The 18,762-nt window shown below is 44.5% G+C and overlaps 3 protein-coding genes across 4 annotated transcripts; 1 reads left to right on the top strand and 2 right to left on the bottom strand.

The window, feature by feature from the left end:
• Positions 1-113: 113 nt before the first annotated feature.
• LOC133897393 (peptidyl-prolyl cis-trans isomerase CYP21-1-like) lies at positions 114-3,592 on the top strand. Of its 2 annotated transcripts, XM_062338121.1 has the most exons (7): positions 115-375; positions 1,549-1,624; positions 1,775-1,822; positions 2,306-2,329; positions 2,420-2,602; positions 3,035-3,110; positions 3,188-3,592. In XM_062338121.1, the coding sequence occupies exons 1-7, from the start codon at positions 259-261 to the stop codon at positions 3,348-3,350; spliced, it is 687 nt and encodes a 228-aa protein (XP_062194105.1). In that variant the 5' UTR covers positions 115-258; the 3' UTR covers positions 3,351-3,592. The 2 variants fall into 2 exon arrangements, with proteins under 2 accessions (XP_062194106.1, XP_062194105.1); XM_062338122.1 differs by lacking the exon at positions 2,306-2,329 and having other exon boundaries at positions 114-375.
• Positions 3,593-5,484: 1,892 nt separating this feature from the next.
• Positions 5,485-7,602, bottom strand: LOC133897350 (ribonuclease 3-like). Its single transcript, XM_062338054.1, has 4 exons — positions 7,444-7,602; positions 6,552-6,713; positions 6,202-6,394; positions 5,485-6,106 (listed from the first exon to the last, which is right to left on the bottom strand). Exons 1-4 carry the CDS (start codon positions 7,534-7,536, stop codon positions 5,814-5,816), a joined length of 741 nt encoding a protein of 246 aa, XP_062194038.1. The 5' UTR covers positions 7,537-7,602; the 3' UTR covers positions 5,485-5,813.
• A 7,057-nt stretch (positions 7,603-14,659) lies between these two features.
• Positions 14,660-15,542, bottom strand: LOC133897044 (uncharacterized). The gene is made up of 2 exons (XM_062337629.1): positions 15,243-15,542; positions 14,660-15,127 (listed from the first exon to the last, which is right to left on the bottom strand). The coding sequence occupies exons 1-2, from the start codon at positions 15,540-15,542 to the stop codon at positions 14,660-14,662; spliced, it is 768 nt and encodes a 255-aa protein (XP_062193613.1).
• Between the last annotated feature and the right edge of the window lie 3,220 nt (positions 15,543-18,762).

Here is an 18,762-nt window from a genome sequence, read left to right as displayed (position 1 = left end):
TGAGTTCCTATCTCTGATTGTCCAAGTCTTACGGGCTTAAATATTTTGGCCCATCAGTCCATAAGAGTGAGCTCACTCGAGCCAACCAAAATGTAAGGCCCGTTCACCTCAGAAAAAGGAAAAAAAGAAAAGAAAATCCAGGCCCGTTCTGACGGATCGGAGGGCGTCTGGTTCGTCGCCGATTCCATCTCCGCTGCGAATCCCTCCCCAACCCCGAGCAGCTTCCGTGCAGATTCGCACCGAGCTCGCGGCGATTTGATGAGAGAGAATAGAAGCCAAGATAATCTGGGCTTCGCGATGCTGCGGAACGTGGCCGTCGCCTTCCTCGCCTGCGCCGCCCTCTACCTCGCCTTCTCCGCCTACTCCCGTCGCCAGGTTCGGCTTTCCGCTCTCCAGTTTGTCTGAGCGGGTGTAGTCGTTAACATGTCTGGCAGTCTGGCTGGCTATCCTTGGTGTTCTGAGTTAGTTCGGATTGATTAGGGTGTCGAATCGTAGTGGCAACAGGGAAGGTGGAATTATATCGGATCTTTCTGTGCAAGGGTCGGTTAATCCTGTAGGGACTCGAGCTCTAGTTGCTCGTAGTAGCATTTTGCAATGCGATGTCTGCAATTAGTATGCCCGTTGCCTTGTTAGTGAGCCTGTGCTGCTTGTATGATGTTACCGAGTAAAGTTATGCCGCTGGGTTCGCCCATCGATGGTTGTAGTGAAGAATAAGTAAGGAATATATGTGAAATGTTGTTATGTGCTGGTGTCCATGTTCTATTTTGTTGATGCCATTATCTTTACCGCTGAATCGTGTGAAACCATAGTTTTACTAGCGATTATAAACATGTGGTGGCTAACTCCAGCATTGAAACTGTTGTGTGCATTGATCCATCATTTATTATCACTGGAGCTCATTAATCCTGAAGAAAGCTCAAAAACGCTGTTTGATGAGCCCGCCGTCCAGTTAATTTCGGCAGCTGTCTTGAACTGTGTTTCAGTTTCTACTGTCATCCCCCCTTTCTTGGTATAGAAAAAGGTGTAGGAAGAGTAGCTCTTGTTTGGCCTTGATTTGAAAAGTTTGAACTTTGTGCTGAGCTATGTGTGTTGTGCGAGATTTTGAATGATGCGTAATATGTATGTCTTTTTTTCTAAGTGCGAAGGAATTTTTCTAAGATGGCAGAGCTAGACAGAAGATAGCCTAGCTTGCTTCTAGAAGATTCTATAGTGATCCACAGGAATCGGCCTCGGGTGACGCCTCCCTAGTCGTCGAAAGATTCTTTCTTTTATTCTTAGCTCTTTGACTTGTCTCCGCAGCCGCAGCACGAAGTTCCTTACCTTAGTTGGATCTCGCTGGTGCCACCTAAAAGTTCCTTAACTTAGCTGGATCTCGCTGGTGCCACCTAAACGGTAGGTATAGGCAGTGTATGTCTGACATTTGGAGTTGTTGTTCATGCACCTTTAACAAGATTAGGGAGATGCATTGTGGGTACTACTCTGGTAGTACTGTGATGATTTTTAAGGATTACAAAAGATTTATGCTTTCTTCTTTCTCATGTCACACAGAGGATTGCAGAGGTTCAGTTACCAGCAGTTACTCACCGGGTCTACCTAGATGTAGAAATTGATGGCCAGCACATAGGTATATCTCAATTGATACACCATTGTTCCGGTGTTTCAACGGAAAACTTTGGTCTCAAACAATCTGGTTACTTCTTGTTGCTTCATGTGTCACTCAGCTTAGCCTTAATTACCTTGTTGTGCTAATGCTTGATTTGCCCCCTCACTGCAGGTAGAATTGTTATTGGTCTTTATGGGGAGGTTGTGCCAAAAACAGTTGGTATTCTTAAGCTCTTTCTCCTTTTCCATCATGCTCATTTATTGATTTTGATTTTTGAAGATATATGTGTGCTTAGTTGCACGGCCTGGGAGTTCTTGTGCTTCAGGTGTGGACTTTTGATGTATGGCATAGCCACGTATTTGCAAGTTCTCCTATTATGTTGGTTATCGTGTTACGCCGTTCCAAGAAATAGAAGAAGTTTAGTGGATGCATATCCATGCCTTCCAACTTTTCATGCCGATCAGTGAGCTGCTGTGCATAGTTAAGGAAGATCTAGTAGTTAGCACACTTTCAATTTTCATTGTTTCATTACTGGTCTCTATAGAATTTTTCGAAAGACTTTTTTTTGGCTAAAACCAATCTCACTGCTTCAAACTTCCAATTATCCTGTGAAAGTGAACTATTTGGTAATATATGTGAAGAAAAAATATCCTTCATGAATTGTAGTTTGGCCACTAATTTTCTTTGTTATATATTTTGCAGAAAACTTTAGGGCCCTTTCTACAGGTATTGTCTTTACATGGCTTCTTTTGTTGCCATGACCCCCCCCCCCCCCACCGGAGCTGATTGTTCATATTTATTTGTTTATCATTTCAGGTGAAAAAGGTGTCGGGCCCAATGGCAAACCTCTTCACTATAAAGGAACACCATTCCATCGTATCATCCCTGGTTTCATGATTCAGGGTGGTGACATAGTTAGAGGCGATGGGAAAGGAAGTGAGTCTATTTATGGTGGCACCTTCCCAGATGAGAATTTCACTGTAAAACATACACATCCAGGTCAGACTGTTCGGCTAGTGATTTGTACCATCCAGTTTGCACTTTGCCTTTATTCATGAGTTTATATCTACTAAGTACACGTTTATTTTCAAGAAAAAACACCTGTTGATGAATAAGCAACACAACTGCCAAAAGCCTATGGAAGAAGGCGGTTGATAATGTTTTAGATTACAACATAGAGTGGTTTGACTCACTATTTAGCTGCACTTCAGCTATAAAAAAGAATCTGTAGCTGCTACACCCATCTGAGTTATTTGTCAGCACCAAGTGCCACTATTCCAGTGTTTTTCCCCCTTACTTTGTCTTATTTCTTTCATCCTGACATCCTTAAGCTTGAATCTTTGATTGAGCTTCTGACAAGTATCCATCTGAGAAATCTACCGAAGTTAGAGCGGTCAATTCTAACTATACCCCTGCCTTGTGATCTTGCAGGTGTTGTTGCTATGGCGAATTCCGGACCTGATTCCAATGGATCCCAGTTTTACATAACCACAATCAAGACGAGCTGGTAAATTCCTTTATACCACATCTCACCCGTGATTAATCCAGGCAGACAGTACAACTCCTGAAGTGGTAAATTTGTAGGTTGGATGGGGAGCATGTTGTCTTCGGCAGGGTGGTTCAGGGAATGGACTATGTGTATGCCATTGAAGGGGGTGCTGGTACCTACAATGGCAAGCCAAGGAAGAAGGCTGTGATCACTGACTCTGGTGAGATACCCAAGGAGAAATGGGGCGAGGAAATGTAGGCTGTCTGCTTGCTCTGTCCCTGTGGGCACCACGACATCTTCCCACCGGATCACCACATACATTTTTACCTGCCTTCATGTGCCACAGTTTAAGGCAAGACGTCTAAAATGTTGTACATTGTAGCCAGTTTATAGTCAGTCGAATCCCACTTTGTTTACCCAGATCACTCGAGTTTTGTGAATGGTGCTGTGATTTGAGAACACGCACATCTTCAGACAATGCTTTAGCCAGGTTTTCTTACCGTGAATCCGTGATATGGAGCTAAACTTCTTGCTGGATTTCAATACTACTCCAGAGATCATTTATTGGTGTTGTTTTCTGTTGTGTAGTTGTTGAGTGTCTATATCGTCCAAGCAATTTAACAAAACTACGTATTACGGTATTAGTGATGAGCATGGGCCGGAGACGTCAGAATTCTACAGGATGTATACAGCGGCCTGACGACGTGCGCACCATGTAGATCGACAGTCCCAGCGAGCTTCCTTGCCTTTGTCCTCGCAGGACTCAGAAATCAGGTCGTAGCCAGTATCACACACGCTCCAAACCGCGAATCGAAAACAACACTTTTACGCATGAATGCATGAGGATGCTCCTTCGACTTGAATATTCGCATGCCTTCTTCAATTCTTCTACGCCCTGCGGAGACCGGAGAAACAGCCCACGGCTCGCTCCACCACTCCACCAGGCACCAGCCCTGGCAGCCCAGGAGCTATGAGATGGCAATGGTTACATATTATCCGCAGACCAAAATCCTAATGGACACAGGTTTGAGTCGTATTCTTTATCCATGGGTCTGAGTGCGGGTTTGATTCTAAATCCAACAGACAAAGAGAAACGAGTATGAAAAAGTCTTACCTTTCTCACTTGGCTCATGTATCCGCTCCAAGTACCTGATATGTGGGCCCAAGTCATTAGCTATATAAACTAGCAGATGAGTCTCAGGGTTTCCTCTTATCTCATTCCCTTTTCAGGGTTTTATTAATGTTTGGTTGTATGATTAGACTTGAGTTGTCTTGTTGAACATCGTTCATTTGTGTTGCACTTAGCACTGTCATGTATTCTTGTTTAATTATTGAATATGTTGTATATGTGAAGTGAATTAACTATGTGATATGCTTATTCATTACTTCGTTATCAATGAGAGTTGAGATGCATGTTTAAATTAATGAGATTATTATTATATACTTTTTGCTATGTTCATAGTATGTTTACATGCTGGTGGGCATGCAGATGCGCACGTAGGTACATGATGTCAACAATAGGGTGGTGTTTCTTACCCATGGAGGGTAATGGGTGCAGGCATGAATTTAAAAATTATCTTGCAGGAATGGGTTTGTATAGCCCTACCTGCGATTATTGTGCCTGTTACTGTCCCTTCAGGAAAGTCCGACGTGTATTCGCCGGCTATCAAATGCACTGCTAAGCATGGCCCACACTTCAAAGCCAACACTTATTTCCCTCATCTTCATCATAAATCTACTTAAGCATTACATATATTATCAACTATATAATTACTGTCATTAGAATTTATCCTTTAATAACAAACCTATATTTTTGTACACTTTCATGTTTCGTCCAATTTAAAACTGAGTTGGCCCACATAAAAGTCAAAGAAGAGCTTTGATGAGTACATTTCATATCTACAATACGCTAATTATTTTTTAGTACTTAAGCATTGCATATATTACTATTTCACCATGTTATCATTAGTTTTATATTTTTTCATGTGTTTTAGGCGTTCTACGTACTCCCACGAGTGAACCTAGACAATAAGTTAGGGATACCAAAGTGATTGCAAACAAGGATTGGGCATCTAGATGTCTTTAAATAAAAAAGTTGTCAACTAAAAATAAGTTATAGATCTAATTGAAAGCTACAATTTTATATAAAATTTATCTATATACAACTTTATATGAAAAAATTACGAAATTCTGAAGATGGGCTGCATACTTGAAACTACAAATATTAATTGTGAAAATATTATCCTAACGGTTTGTGTTTGGAACCGTTTGAGATAAGTCTATATCCAATATAGTTTCCGGTCAGAACCGTATGTGATATTTTTATCGGAACCGTCAGAGACAAGAGATCTCATATAACTATATTGTGTGGTAGTGATAATTAGTGCAGCAATGACACAAAGACACCGACACATATTCATTCACCTCAATTAGTAGTTATTACACTACATATGCATGTAGCAGACACGGCATTGACGATCTTACATAGGTAGCAACCATGCATACAGGCGGGATGATTTATTTAGGACAACAACAATTATGCAACGATTTATTCACCGAGAGCAATAGGCACGGTGCTCTCGGCCTGGTACGGTCGTTGGTCGAACGGAGCAAACCTTCATCAGGACAGGACGTACTTACGACGATTACTCCAAGAACGCTTACAAGCATGCGTGCGTGTGCAAGCAGTGCAAGCTTCTGGCGCTCTGATCCTCTCGATCATCATATGGTTTCAGTGGGCAGCAGGATGTTGGCGTCGAAGGCGGAGGTGGTGTTGAGCATCCAGCTGAAGTAGGGGTGGAAGACGACCTCCGCGGGGCACTGCAGCCCCGGCGGCAGCTTGGGGCACTCGATGAAGGTCTTGGCGTCCGTGTCGACGCAGAGGTAGATCTCGTTCAGTTGCTTCTTGCCGAACGGTCCGTCCCTGCACTGCACCCCCGGCGTCACGCCCAGCTTCTGGCTCACCGCCCACTTGATTTTCTCCGTGCTGTACAGCTTGTAGTCCGGCTTGATGCCTACTCGATCATCATGTCATGTGTATGTTAGTTTCTCATGTCTCTCAGGCTCTCATCAGCTTCGATGTGTGTATGCATGTATGTACGATCCGTACCTTGGTCGGAGAGAGCAGAGAGGACGTCGGCCTGCTTCCTGAGCTGGAGGGCGGCATTGAAGTAGTCCAGCTGCTTGAGGCCCGAGCAGACGCCATAGCTGTTCCAGGCGCTCTTCCAGGTGTTGACTCCGTCGGTGGCAGGGCACTTGATGTTGCTCCAGTAGTGGTTCAGGTTGTTCTCAATCTTGTCTAGCTGTGTTCGATCCATCGTTCCAGTATGCATGGTTACGCATATTACAAATCCATCGACATATATACATACATGCATCTAGTATCTAGGATTGCATGTAGTGGATGTAAGATAGAGCTGTAGATAGGTGTTGCATGACAGGATTCAGACGTGAGTTAACCTTGTTATAGTCGAAGGGGCTGCCGTTCTTGCACCTCACGACGGCCTTGTTGATCGACAAGTCGAAGGTTATGAAGCTGCGGACGAAGAAATCCTCCGATGGGTAACCGTACTTAGGCACGCAGCAACCGTTATCGCTGTCCTCGCAGTATGCTCCAGGCCACTGCAAACAAGAATTGATCCATCGATTTAGCTACGAAAACTGTAATGACTTTCTGCAGGCTCATTTTAGCCTGCAGATTCACAGGACAGTTTCTTTCAAATGTATAACAATCAGTCCCCATGATAACAATGGAGAAAAAATGGTCCTTGGTTCCTAGTACAAAGGAGGTGAGGCAATAATTGGGAAGGCCCGTAGGTTTTAAACTGTGTCTAGACTCTGTCGGGGTTATCCATATAACAGCATAACATAGGATTATGTTGAAATAAATATTGTTGAAACTACGTCGTCCAAATATGCACATGTATGATGTTCGTACTTACTGTCTTTTTTCATGATACATGGTGACTGTATTGTTGGGATCACCGTGTTAAAGAGATTTAGAACTTCAACTTATAGAAGAGTTACTCATGCTTCTTTGTTTGACTCAAAGCTGGCCATGTTGTAGTACAGCTGAAAACAAAGTGCAAACTGACAATTTTGCTTAATGCAGCTGCGAGCCTGTGATGGCGTATGCATATACATAATGTAATAAAATACACGCGAGTGTGTGTACGTGTGCGTGTAATAGAAGAGAAAGTTAATAAATATATAACAAACATTTCAATAAGAAATATCGTGATTGCAGATAATTATTCTGGCAAGAAAAGTGAAGAAGATAATTTCATGCATAGAGCATGTGTGTCGTGTACAGTCTTCAGACTTAAGAAAGAAAGCATTTGAAGGTTCATACCATGAGAATAAGGTAATAGAAATCAAAGGGCACCGCATTGGCAGCTGCTAGCAAGCCAAGGATTAAGCTCAACAAAATTGTTCTACGTGCCATCTCTGCTCTGCTATTTTTGCAATGGGAAAGAGCAGTTTGCTACTGGCTGGCTGTCCAAGTGATCCTGTAGGTGGTATTTATAGGCAGAGATCGAGTGCCAAGGACGGAGCAGAGAAACATCCTCCATACAAGTCGAATTCACATGGAACGCAAATGAGCGACCCTTCAATAAACCTTTTTTTTTCTCCTCCGAGAACATGATCAAACGTTTTCTTACACAAACATTTAATTCGTTTCTTTGGATTATGTACAAGGTATATATGTATATGTTTGTCCCCTAGCATAGTGCTAGAACAATACAAGGAGGCCGGGGAGAAAGCAACCAGGTGAGCGTGGACATATACGCTTCACAATTGAGAAACACATGTATATAAGACACCAAAGTTTGAACCGTGGTGGGTGGAATCCACTAAGAGTTGATTCCTGTGTAAATTAAAGTTGGCATGTACACATATTCTCTAGGCTAAAAGTTCCTATCACAACAATTTAGATGAACTAACGCAACATGCATTAGAGAAGCTTAATAAACCTTTTGCATACAACCATTTTACTAGAAGGATTTTTTTAGAAAACAAAAAAGGTTCTGATAATGGATTTTACTGCAAAGACACCATTTGTTCTATTCTTTGTAGCCACACACGCACGCGCGTGCACACACACACAAAAGGAGGTACACTGATAGTTCTAATTCGAAATAGATATATGTTGATTTTAAACCTAGAAAATATCTTGCATATACCATATACTTTCAAAATTTTAATGGTTTCGCTATTTTAAATGTTAAGTGATTCTTTATTCTGCTTATCTATCAAATTTGTATTCCAAATTTGTTTGAAGATTTTTTGAGTCATGTCAGGTCTGTAAGTAGCACAAGATAAAAATATGTGACGGCAAAAATTTGAGTGAAATGCATGGCTTATTTTCTTTCACTATAAAGATCACTACTATAAAAACCCTAAGTACTGTCAGAACAATTACTATGATCGCAATCGGTTTTAAAAAACTAGTTGTGATCACAGCTATTACAGTCGGTTATTTACTCCATTGCATTCTCAGATTGTCCTAGTCGGTTTTTAACCACCTATCACAATTAGTTCCAGCCCAGAATCTAGTCTTGACTAGATTTTATCTTAGTTGGTTTGTGGCTAGAACTGATCAGATTATCTTCATTATTGTCATAGGGTTCATCCAAGAGCAGATTATCACCTTCTCATCTTTACATTTAATGTTACATGTTTTTTTTTCTCTTTTACACAGTGTAAGCTCATTTCCCAAAATGACCTGGATGAGTCTGAGCTTTCAAAATTCCACAAAGAGAGTTGTGCTACTTCCTACTGAGCCAGGATGTCAGCCTAAAAGTGAGTTTTATAACAGTAACTAGTGCAGACTATCTGTTTAATGAGTCGATCAATTTGTAACAATAGCAAGTGGAGACAACGATTTCAATCTTTATTTGATGCTCTTGTGTTATTGAACTTGATGATGCTCTTGAATATATGTGAATGTATGATTTTGTGATGAATGTGTGTGTATTTGTTCCTTGTGTATGCTGCTTGTTCCAGAGGGCATGGTTAATAATGGATGCAACCCATGGTTTGAATCCAATATACAACAAATCTAAATCTAAGCCTAGAGGACACAAGACAACTCCTAATTCTCCACCTTGGTTTATTTCTTAAGCATTAAATGACCGTGCCACATATGATTTTTAATGATGTGGCAGAGAATTAAAGAAAAGAGAGAGGGAGTTTGTGTCTTCTACGAGACATAAGCTATGCACGAAATCCAACACAAGAAATAAGTTACGAAATGCATTGGGTTGGTCAATGTCATAATTCTTGTGTTCCATGAAGCAAAGCAAATAAACAAGAACCAATAGAAATATTTACGTGGCATATTTTTTGAGATTTGGAAGAAACTTTGCATTGAAGAGATAGTTCCCACACTAGTGTCCATGTGAGGTGAAAGAATATAAGCATTGCTCTGAGATATTTGTATTGGGAGTGGCCTAATGTCTTTGGAACACTTATCTAGTATTCTACATAAACACACCACCCATTTATTAATAATTTGTAACCTCAAAATTGTCATATATGGCGGTCGTAGCTCGCCATTGTGCAAACCTCAAATGAGAGGAGCAAGGGAGCAGGATCTGTTGGCGTCGGCTTGTAGTGAGTCTGAGGGTGGAGCGGGGTAGCCGGGGTAGCGAACAATAGGTATGAAGTAAGGCAACCGCAGCGCAAGTGATGGAGAGGAAAAGATCTTGGCACCGGTGCACCACTGGTTGTGGCAAAAGGTTTAGAAGTACCATGAGTAGGGCGATTCCAACCTACAGAAAGAAGAAAGCAAGAGAGAATATATAGGGTTAGCTCGCTGTGTGATAGGATGATGAAATGGATAACACAACTATGGCATTCTGGAAGGGAAAAATCACTAGCACCGAATAATTTATTTAATGGAGACCTTCCAACGATCCCATTTTCTTGTAATTTCGAGCTTTTGCGATGGGTGAGGCCACAATGTAATTGAGGGTGATCGAGATGGTATATATTAGATACCGTCCTTGCACCAGCTTAAATCATACTACTATTATGTAGGAAAGGTGAAACTTCCCTTTCAAAATATGTCGCGTCATATATAATAGAAGGGCCTGTCGACCTACGTACTCATGGGGCTCGATCAAACATATACGCACGTGTCCATTCCGACCTTTTCACATAATCTCTCGAAATAATGTTGAGAGCGAAATTGAAAGGTGCTGCTTCTCGAGATGCTATGGTCCAGCTCGTCTGTAGTTGGCGCCTTGTGTCTTTCGTATATAAGAACAGTTGGGGTTAAATATCCAGCACTCTTTTGTGTTGTTGACGCACATTATTTTGTTTCATGCCCATGTATTTGATCGGCTAGAGTTAATATTCTGTTCATATCCGTTGGCTTCTATTTCGACATTTTTACGGCTGCCATTTTACTGCTGGAGTTGATAAGGGTATCTTTGATGCGTGGAGAAGAATTAGCAAGGCCAGCACTACATGAGACGACGTTTCCCCCCTTTCGTTTCCTTTTCTTCGTTTATTTGCAAGGCAAGCGGATGGGGATATAAATGCATAATTTCCTCCCTGACGCAGACATGGAGGCCGGTGACAATCAGCCGGGCCCGACCCGTCGCGTGCACGCGCATGCCAGACGGAAATTCCCCGGCGTGTAGTGATCGCACGACAGGGCCGGGTGACATCAATGCACTCACCCGCAGTACGAGTGTCATGATCGGATGGCCACGTACATCAAGGCCCCAAACGCCGGCCGGTGTGTGACACGGACGCAAGCGATGTGCACACGACGATGATCGACGATGATCGAGGTCGAGGCGCGGGGCCGAACTTGAAAATCACAGTATGGTGTCTACCGGCCACTCCATACTAGACTACTCGTTCATTCTAGCCTCCCCGAGAACGTGTCTCAGTGCATGTCATCGTCCTCGATCGTAATGTGCGGACAGGAGCGCGGCGATGTGCATACGATGTTGATCACCACTCGCAGGATCACGAGCACGATGAGTCTGAGCTCACGCTCCCTCGAGCACGTGTCCGATCAGCTAGTACCAATCATAAGAGCGACCAGCTAGCTTGAACTATACTCGAATATGCTTCCGTCTCATACGTGCTACTCTTTGATCAGGTTGATCAACCAGCTACACGTGAGTCACGTATTATTCGGCGAGAAGTACCTGATACTTGACGAAAACAAGATTCTCGACGAGAACAACATAACAGAAGAAACAAGATAAAAACTCTCTAGAAAATAATTTGCGACTCTATTGAACTTACGACTTGACTTCACTTTTGAAACTATAGATCACAACTTATATTTATAGCACCTACTAACTCTCAATCCTAACACGAATCATGTCATCCCATAATTCAGACTTCGACTCGAACTAGACCAGTGCACACCACATGTTACAAAGTCCTAAACGACGTCTCAGCCGTATACGAACTATATATGTACTCCTTGCTTCCATACCACATGAAACGAGTCTCCGATGCCCACGCTAGGATTAAGTCCAACATACTCCCTCTAATCTTGACGTGGGCTAAGATCACGAACTTCCAGAAGATGTCACATGATCACCAGTTTCATCGCCGGTAATGCCTTCGTTAGAGCGTTGACTCGCTGTTCCTCCGTGCAGATAAACTCTACCTCAATCCGGCCTCCTTCAACACACTCACGTATGAAGTGAAACTTGGTGTCAATGTGTTTACTGTGGTCATAAAACACTAGATTCTTCATCAATGCAATTGTTGATCTGTTGTCAAGAAACAATTTCATTGTTTTTGGCTCTTCTCCTGCCAGCTCCCCCAACAGACTTCTACGCCACAGTGCTTGGCATGTTGCCGCCGTTGCCACCATGAATCCATCCTCGCACAAAGACAAAGCCACAATTTTATGCTTCTACAAGTTCCATAACACCAGACTATCATTAATATAGAAGGTCATACCTCCGATACTCTTCCTGCCATCTATGTCACTAGCTAGATCACTGTCTGTGTAGCCGGTGTGATCTCCTTTATTTCTCCTCCTATGGTATATATAAGACCATAATGCACAGTGCCCTTCAAATACCGAAGAATCTACTTAACTGCCTTACGATGCATCACTATGGGCTTCTCCATGAATCTGCTTATCAACCTAATAGCAAAAGAAAGATTAGGTCTTATATGGATCAAATACCTTAGGAAACCAATGATGCTACCATACTCAGTCGCATCAACCGGCTATCCATCTAGATCCTTATGCAGCTGCGTCCTTTGTTACATGGGGAATTTTGTGGGATTGCAATCCAGGATACCAAATTGACCAAGGACCTTCTTCGCATACATTGTTTGCTTGATTGTAATTCACCCATCTTCTTGCGCTATCTCAACCCCGATATAGTAATTGAGCAATTCGAGATCGGTCATCTCGAACTCACTCATCATATGCTACTCGAATCCCATGATCTCTTATAGACTTCTCTTGTCACAATGAGATCATCAATATATACTCCGACTATCACACCTGCAAGACCTGATCCTCTTCTGTATACGGCATGATCTTGAGCACACTTCACAAATCTGAGCTATTTCAAGCTCCTATCAAGCCAAATATTGCATGCCCGTGGAGCCTGCCGGAGTCCATACAACACCTTGCTAATTTTGAGCACAACTTGCTATTTATTCTTCACTTCAAAACCCTCTGACTGGGCCACGTATACTTCCTCCTCGAGCTCGCTATTTAAGAATGCAAACTTGACATCCAAATGATGAACCTGCCAACCTTAATTGGCTGCAACAACAAGGATGATATGCACGGTGTCCAACCTCACCACACTCATAAACACTTCTTCAAAATCAATTCCTTGTCGTTGCACATATCCTTTCGCGACCAGCCTTGCCTTGTGCTTGATCACGTCTTCTTTTGTGTTCTTCTTTAGTTTGTAAACCCATTTGAGTCCAATCGGCTTATGTCCAGCCGACAATGCTGTGATAGTCTATGTATTATTCTTCTCTATGGACTTGATCTCCTTAGCCATGGCATCCTCCTAGACCTTCTTCCCAGCAGCCTCAAGGTAGCAAGATGGCTCCTCCATCTCCACGAGCATGACCTCTTCTTCCATGTCCTCCTCATCAAGCTTCACCCTTTGAGCATCTCTCATGATGTTGTCGATATGCTTGTAACGAAATGGCCCTTCATCTATACTGCTGCTCCCACTTGGTAGCGGTGTGGATAGATCATCTACTGGTGTTTTAGGAGTCAGTGACATCAATAGAGTGATGGGAGTTGTCGGGGAGGTTGTTGCCACTCATGTCGCAGCACACGCCCTGGTTACTAGCCCTCTTGGTGTCAGCTCGCCGGCTAGAGGTGTTGATGAAGGAGCTAGATCGCCTTTTGCTGTGAGCGCTGGCACGCCTGCTAGGCCACCCGCATGAGGCACAGAGCCACCAACTATTGGTTCGGTGCTGAACTCCTCCTCGACGATAAAGTCCAATGGATCCCTATGGCCAACGCATGCACTCCAACTCCACTCCATATTTTCTTCAAAATTGACATCATGACTTACATGAACTTTCCTGTGCCATGGATCAAAGAGACGGTGCACCTTGCAGCTGTCCTTGACGCCAAGATATACCATAAGTTGGCTTCGGTCGTCGAGTTTCTTCAAGTGTGGCGTTGTCACCTTCGTATGCGTTGTGCAGCTGAACACACGAAGGTGCACCAAATGCGGCTTCCTTCCATTCTAGGCCTCAAACAGAGTGCGAGCATCCAGCGCCTTCATCGGCAAGTAGTTCATTAGATACACCGCGTGCCGCACCGCCTCCCCCCAAAATCTTCTAGGCACATTCATGCTCTTGAGAAGGGACCTTGCCATCGTCATCACGGTCTTGTTCCTCCGCTCCACCATGCCATTTTGCTGTGGCGTGTACGGCGCGATGAGGTGCCGCTCGATCCTAGCCTCCTCGTAGAGCCAGGTAAACTTGGTAGAGAGGAATTCGTTAGCGCGATCTGTTCTCAATGACTTGACGCGCCGCCCACTCATGTTCTCGGCTTGCAGCTCAAACTTTCTGAACATAGAGTGACGGTCGAGGGTGTGATTGGACCACACATGTCCGCATGTAGTAGCTCAAGTGGCTTCTCTACCCTAAAACTTGTAGCCGTTGAGAACGAATGCCTCACCTGCTTCGCCACTAAACACCCTTTACATAGCTGGTTTGGGTGCGTGATCGGTGGCATGCCCGCTGCCATCTCCTTATCAACAAGTAGCTTCAGAGCTGCGAAGTTGACATGTCCGAGCCTCGCATGCCCCACGTCGGGTCTTCAAGACTAGCTAGAAGACAGACTAGTGTCGGAGATGTAGCTCAATTTTTTAGAGGTGATTTGGAGTTCATCTCACTTCCATCAACAAACGTGCAGGACTTCCATCATATACACGTAGATGTTCAGCATCCATGATCACCTTGTGACCAACTTCGGTAAGTTGTCCTAAGCTGATGATATTGCTGCATAGTCTTGAAATGTAGTAGACTTCCTGCAACAACCACTTGTCGTCACTCTTGCAACTGAACACGACAGACCCTAATCCCATGATCTATACCATGGAGCCATCCCTAAACTTCACCCTGCTAGTGATATCTTCGTCCAACTGTCTGAACTTCTCTTTATCACCGGTTATGTGATTACTAGCTCTATTGTCTAGGTACCAGACCTCAGAGCTAGAGCCTCCCTCCGAGGTGTCACACACTTTTGGCTTCAACTTCTTCTCATTCAGCAACACAACATCCCACCTTTGCTGCAACCCCGGTGCAATCTCCTCCGACACTGCTAGTAGTAAGGCTGGCTCGATGTCATCGGTACATGTGACGTGTGTTTTGCCTTTCTCTTCCTCCTTTTCCTTTGGAGTCGTGCACTCGTTCACGTAGTGCCCCATCTTGTAGCAATTGTAGCACATGATGTGACTCTTGTTGCAGCGACCATCGCCCAAGCCGTTCTCCTTCTCATTATGCGATGCACCGCTGCGATGACCTTTGCCACGACCTCTGCCGCGACCAAGACCACCCTAACCATGATTGCTATCTACAAGAGGGTAGTATTTTCCCTTGTTGCTTGATGATGAGTCTCCATCGTCCTTCTTCTGCCGCACTTGCCACTCGGGCGAGTGAGCAGAAGCTAACTGTGTCACCATTGTTGTTGCTGCCGGATACACGTGGGCGAGCATGTTCTTCAAAAGCCTTCAGCTGCCCTATGGCTTCCTCGAATGGCATGGTGTCGAGGTCGTAGAACTGCTCGATCCCGTCTATCACACTCAAGAAATGATCCCACACGGTGTCAAACAACTTATTGACCAATGCAGCGTCGCCGAGCATCTCCCTCAGATTGGCATATGTGATGGACATGGCGTTGAGCTTTCTGGCGCACTGGTCTAGCGTCTCTCCCTCCTGCATGCGCATGGCGTTGAAGTTGCTCTTCAACATCTGCAGCCGAGTGTTCTTGATGTGATCCGCGCAATGACCTTATCTTGAGACAATCTTAGACCTCCTTTGCAGTTTTCTTCTTCGCCACCTGCATCAGGAGGTCCTCCGGGAGCGCTTGAAAGAGATGCGATCTCGCCTTCTTGTCCTTCTTCTCGTTGCTGGTCGCACCAGTCGCTGCTCGACTGCTTCCCAAATGTCTTGATCCTCTGTCATCACTTGCACGTGAATCACCCAGCTCGTGTAGTTTGTTTCCGTCAACTACGAGTACTAAAATGGCCCATATCCACTCTCTCGCGCCGCCTCCCTCTGAGGAACGATTGATATCTTCACGAGTTGGTGCTACATTCTTCCGGCTCTGATACATGATGTTGGTTACGATTCCAAGGATCACGAGCGCGACTAGTCCGCCAAACCACGATCACACGAGTGACCAGCTCACGCTCCCTCGACCACGCGCCCGACTAGCTCACGCTCCCTTGACCACGCACCCAACTAGCTAGTTCCGACCACAAGAGCGACTAGCTAGTTCAGGCCATGCAAAGGACCAACTAGCTCGAGTTGTATTTGAGCACATGTCCGCCTTGTACGTGTTACTCTATGATCACATTGATCGACTAGCTACGTGTGAGTCGCGTATTACTCGACGAGAAGTACCTGATACTTGATGAGAACTAGATTCTCGACGAAAACAATGAAACAGAAGAAGCAAGATGAAAACTCTCTAGAGAATAATTTACAACTCTATGGAACTTGCGACTTGACTTTCACTTTTAAAACTAGAGATTACAACTCATACTTATAGTACCTGCTAACATGATCCTAACACGAATCATGTCATCCCATGATTCAGACTTCAACTCGAACTATACATGTGCACACCACACGTTATGAAGTCCTAAATGATGCCCCAGCCATATACGAACCATATACGCACTCTTTGCTTCCGTACCGCATGGAACGAGTCCCCAACGCCCACGCTAGGATTAAGTTCAACATACAATAATAGAAGATATCAGTTAGGCACATGGCGCCGTGCACTGGCTAGGAGTGGTCGTGTGCGCGTGAAAGCATGAAGCCAGAGATGTTGGAAATTAATCTTGTTTTGGTATGTTTAGGTAAGTTAAAGATCGATAGTAGGCGTCTAGATATTGTATTAGTATAGGCAAGTTGATGCATGCACGTAGAAAGCTATGATGTTATTAGTTAGTCAGTTGCCGTATATATAGAAGGTCTACGAGTTTGCGAAATACACGACAACCGATCAAGTCCAAGTCGTATGCTTATGTGTGTTAGTTATTGCAAACGAGTTAGAGTCCAGTTATAAGTTGGATAACTTGTGCTGGCCGGTTATACTAGTTTGCGTGGAGTCCAGGTCGTAGGCGAGTCGAAGTCTGTATGCGTGGGGCCATATAAGCAGAGCTAGGGATCCTGAGATGTATGACGGAAGTTAGAGAAAGGATGTGAGTTAATAGAGTCAAAAAATTGCCTCAAACTATCGATCTATTTTGCTTTCGTCGAATCGTCAAGTTCCAGTCTTGTTTTCTTGCTAGGAAGTTTGCGACTCGCGAGTAGCTGCTCGAGCTCGTACTCGGCGGATGTGTGCTCAAACACAACACGCACTACTGGTCGCTAGGATGGTCAGATTTTGCTGGTCGCTCGCATGGTTGAGGCGCATGGCCCTGGATGCCGAAAACCAACAAGAGAGCCTACCCGGAGGACATTGGCTGGGTAGCTAGGACATGAACCAGTGGGACTCACGCGGACCCGTGGCTGTGCATCGGCGCCGATCGCTCGGCCAGTAGATTAGTAGCAACCTGGCGGAAGGGACAGGGCGATAATTCTTTGTGGGCAGGGTGGCCGTGTCCACCCAGCATTGTGCATGATAGAGAGAATTCTCAACTAGCTGCTCGCAGAACATAATGACAAAGAATGGGATAGATTTTTTTAAGGCCGTTGCAGTATATTCACCTGACAGACAATAATGGAAGTTTTTCAAGCTTTTTTATGTTCGCAATGGGTGGGAGAGCGTGTTGGTTCAAAGCTTGCTTTGTTTGCTGTGGCTACTCGCCGGGGAAACAAGTTGTCCCCTCTGCGATCGAGCAGCGTGGCCAGATGATGTACAGTGCCAACGAGCACCCCCGTTAGAACCACGAATCTGCCACCCCATAGCCTGCTCCGCGCCCTGCAAAAGAATGGAATCGCTTCTCATTGATTCTAGCAGGGAGTGGTACAAACACACCTTTTCTGAATTCTCTTTAGAAAGATAAATATGCTGCTTAATTATTGATGTTGTTTTGAGCCTCGTGAGTATTTATATAGAGTACATGACTTAGATCATAAAGCAATTCTATAAATAAGACTTGTTGGGGCAAAAAAAAAAGTGACCTAACTGCACACAGTGAGAATCCTACTCACTAAGGACTCAAGCTTGAAAATAGCTAATAGCCTTGAGGAGAGGAAGCGAGCGAGAGAGAATAGTTAGAGTTCTTGGAGGGGGGAAATCTGGATCCCCTCCTCTGTCCCTTGATGGCTTATTTTTAGAGTAAAGGACAGGGAAAATTATCAACCTGTTTATAAGATATTATGTTACAATCATGTGCGTGAAGGAGTATTTTAGGTATTTCACCCCTTCACATATGACGTGGTGGCTGAGAAACTACGATCGCTATAGTGAAGACTCAATACATCATCTAAATACCTCCAGGATGAGACGTCCCCCCAACAACACCTCCTCATCTGCCAGTTCTGAGGTCCCGAGGTGCGAGCGGATGTATATAGAACTAGCTTCGGCCCTTTTGAAGTCACGCCAGGGTAGCATACTCACAAGGATGAAGTGTCGCAAAGCGCACTGATGTCACAAATCGGGGGCAATGGAGCGTAGCTCGATGGAGTTGCATCACCCGAAGAGCAAATGTGGTGGGGCTTGACGGCAACAGGCTATTCGGAACACAACTGCGAGGGCCGGAGGTGGAAACGATGGCGAGGCAGAGGCAGCACTTTGCGTCCCCCTTGGTAGATAGACGTGGCGAGGCTTGATAGAGGCGGGGCTTTCCGGAGTGTCGCAATAGGAGGTAGAGGTGAAGTCGACGGTGATGCTGAGGGGGGCAGTCTGCAACCCCCTTAGCGGATAGGCGCGGTGATGCTCGACGAAGGTAGGGCTTTTCGAAGAGTCACAACATGAGCCGAAGGTGAAGTCAACGGTGAGGCTGAGGGTGGCAGT

The sequence above is a fragment of the Phragmites australis genome, chromosome 17 (genome assembly GCF_958298935.1).
Source record: "Phragmites australis chromosome 17, lpPhrAust1.1, whole genome shotgun sequence".
NCBI lineage: Eukaryota > Viridiplantae > Streptophyta > Magnoliopsida > Poales > Poaceae > Phragmites > Phragmites australis.
Note: the sequence above shows the minus strand (reverse complement) of the source record. Positions and strands in the feature narration are given on the sequence as shown.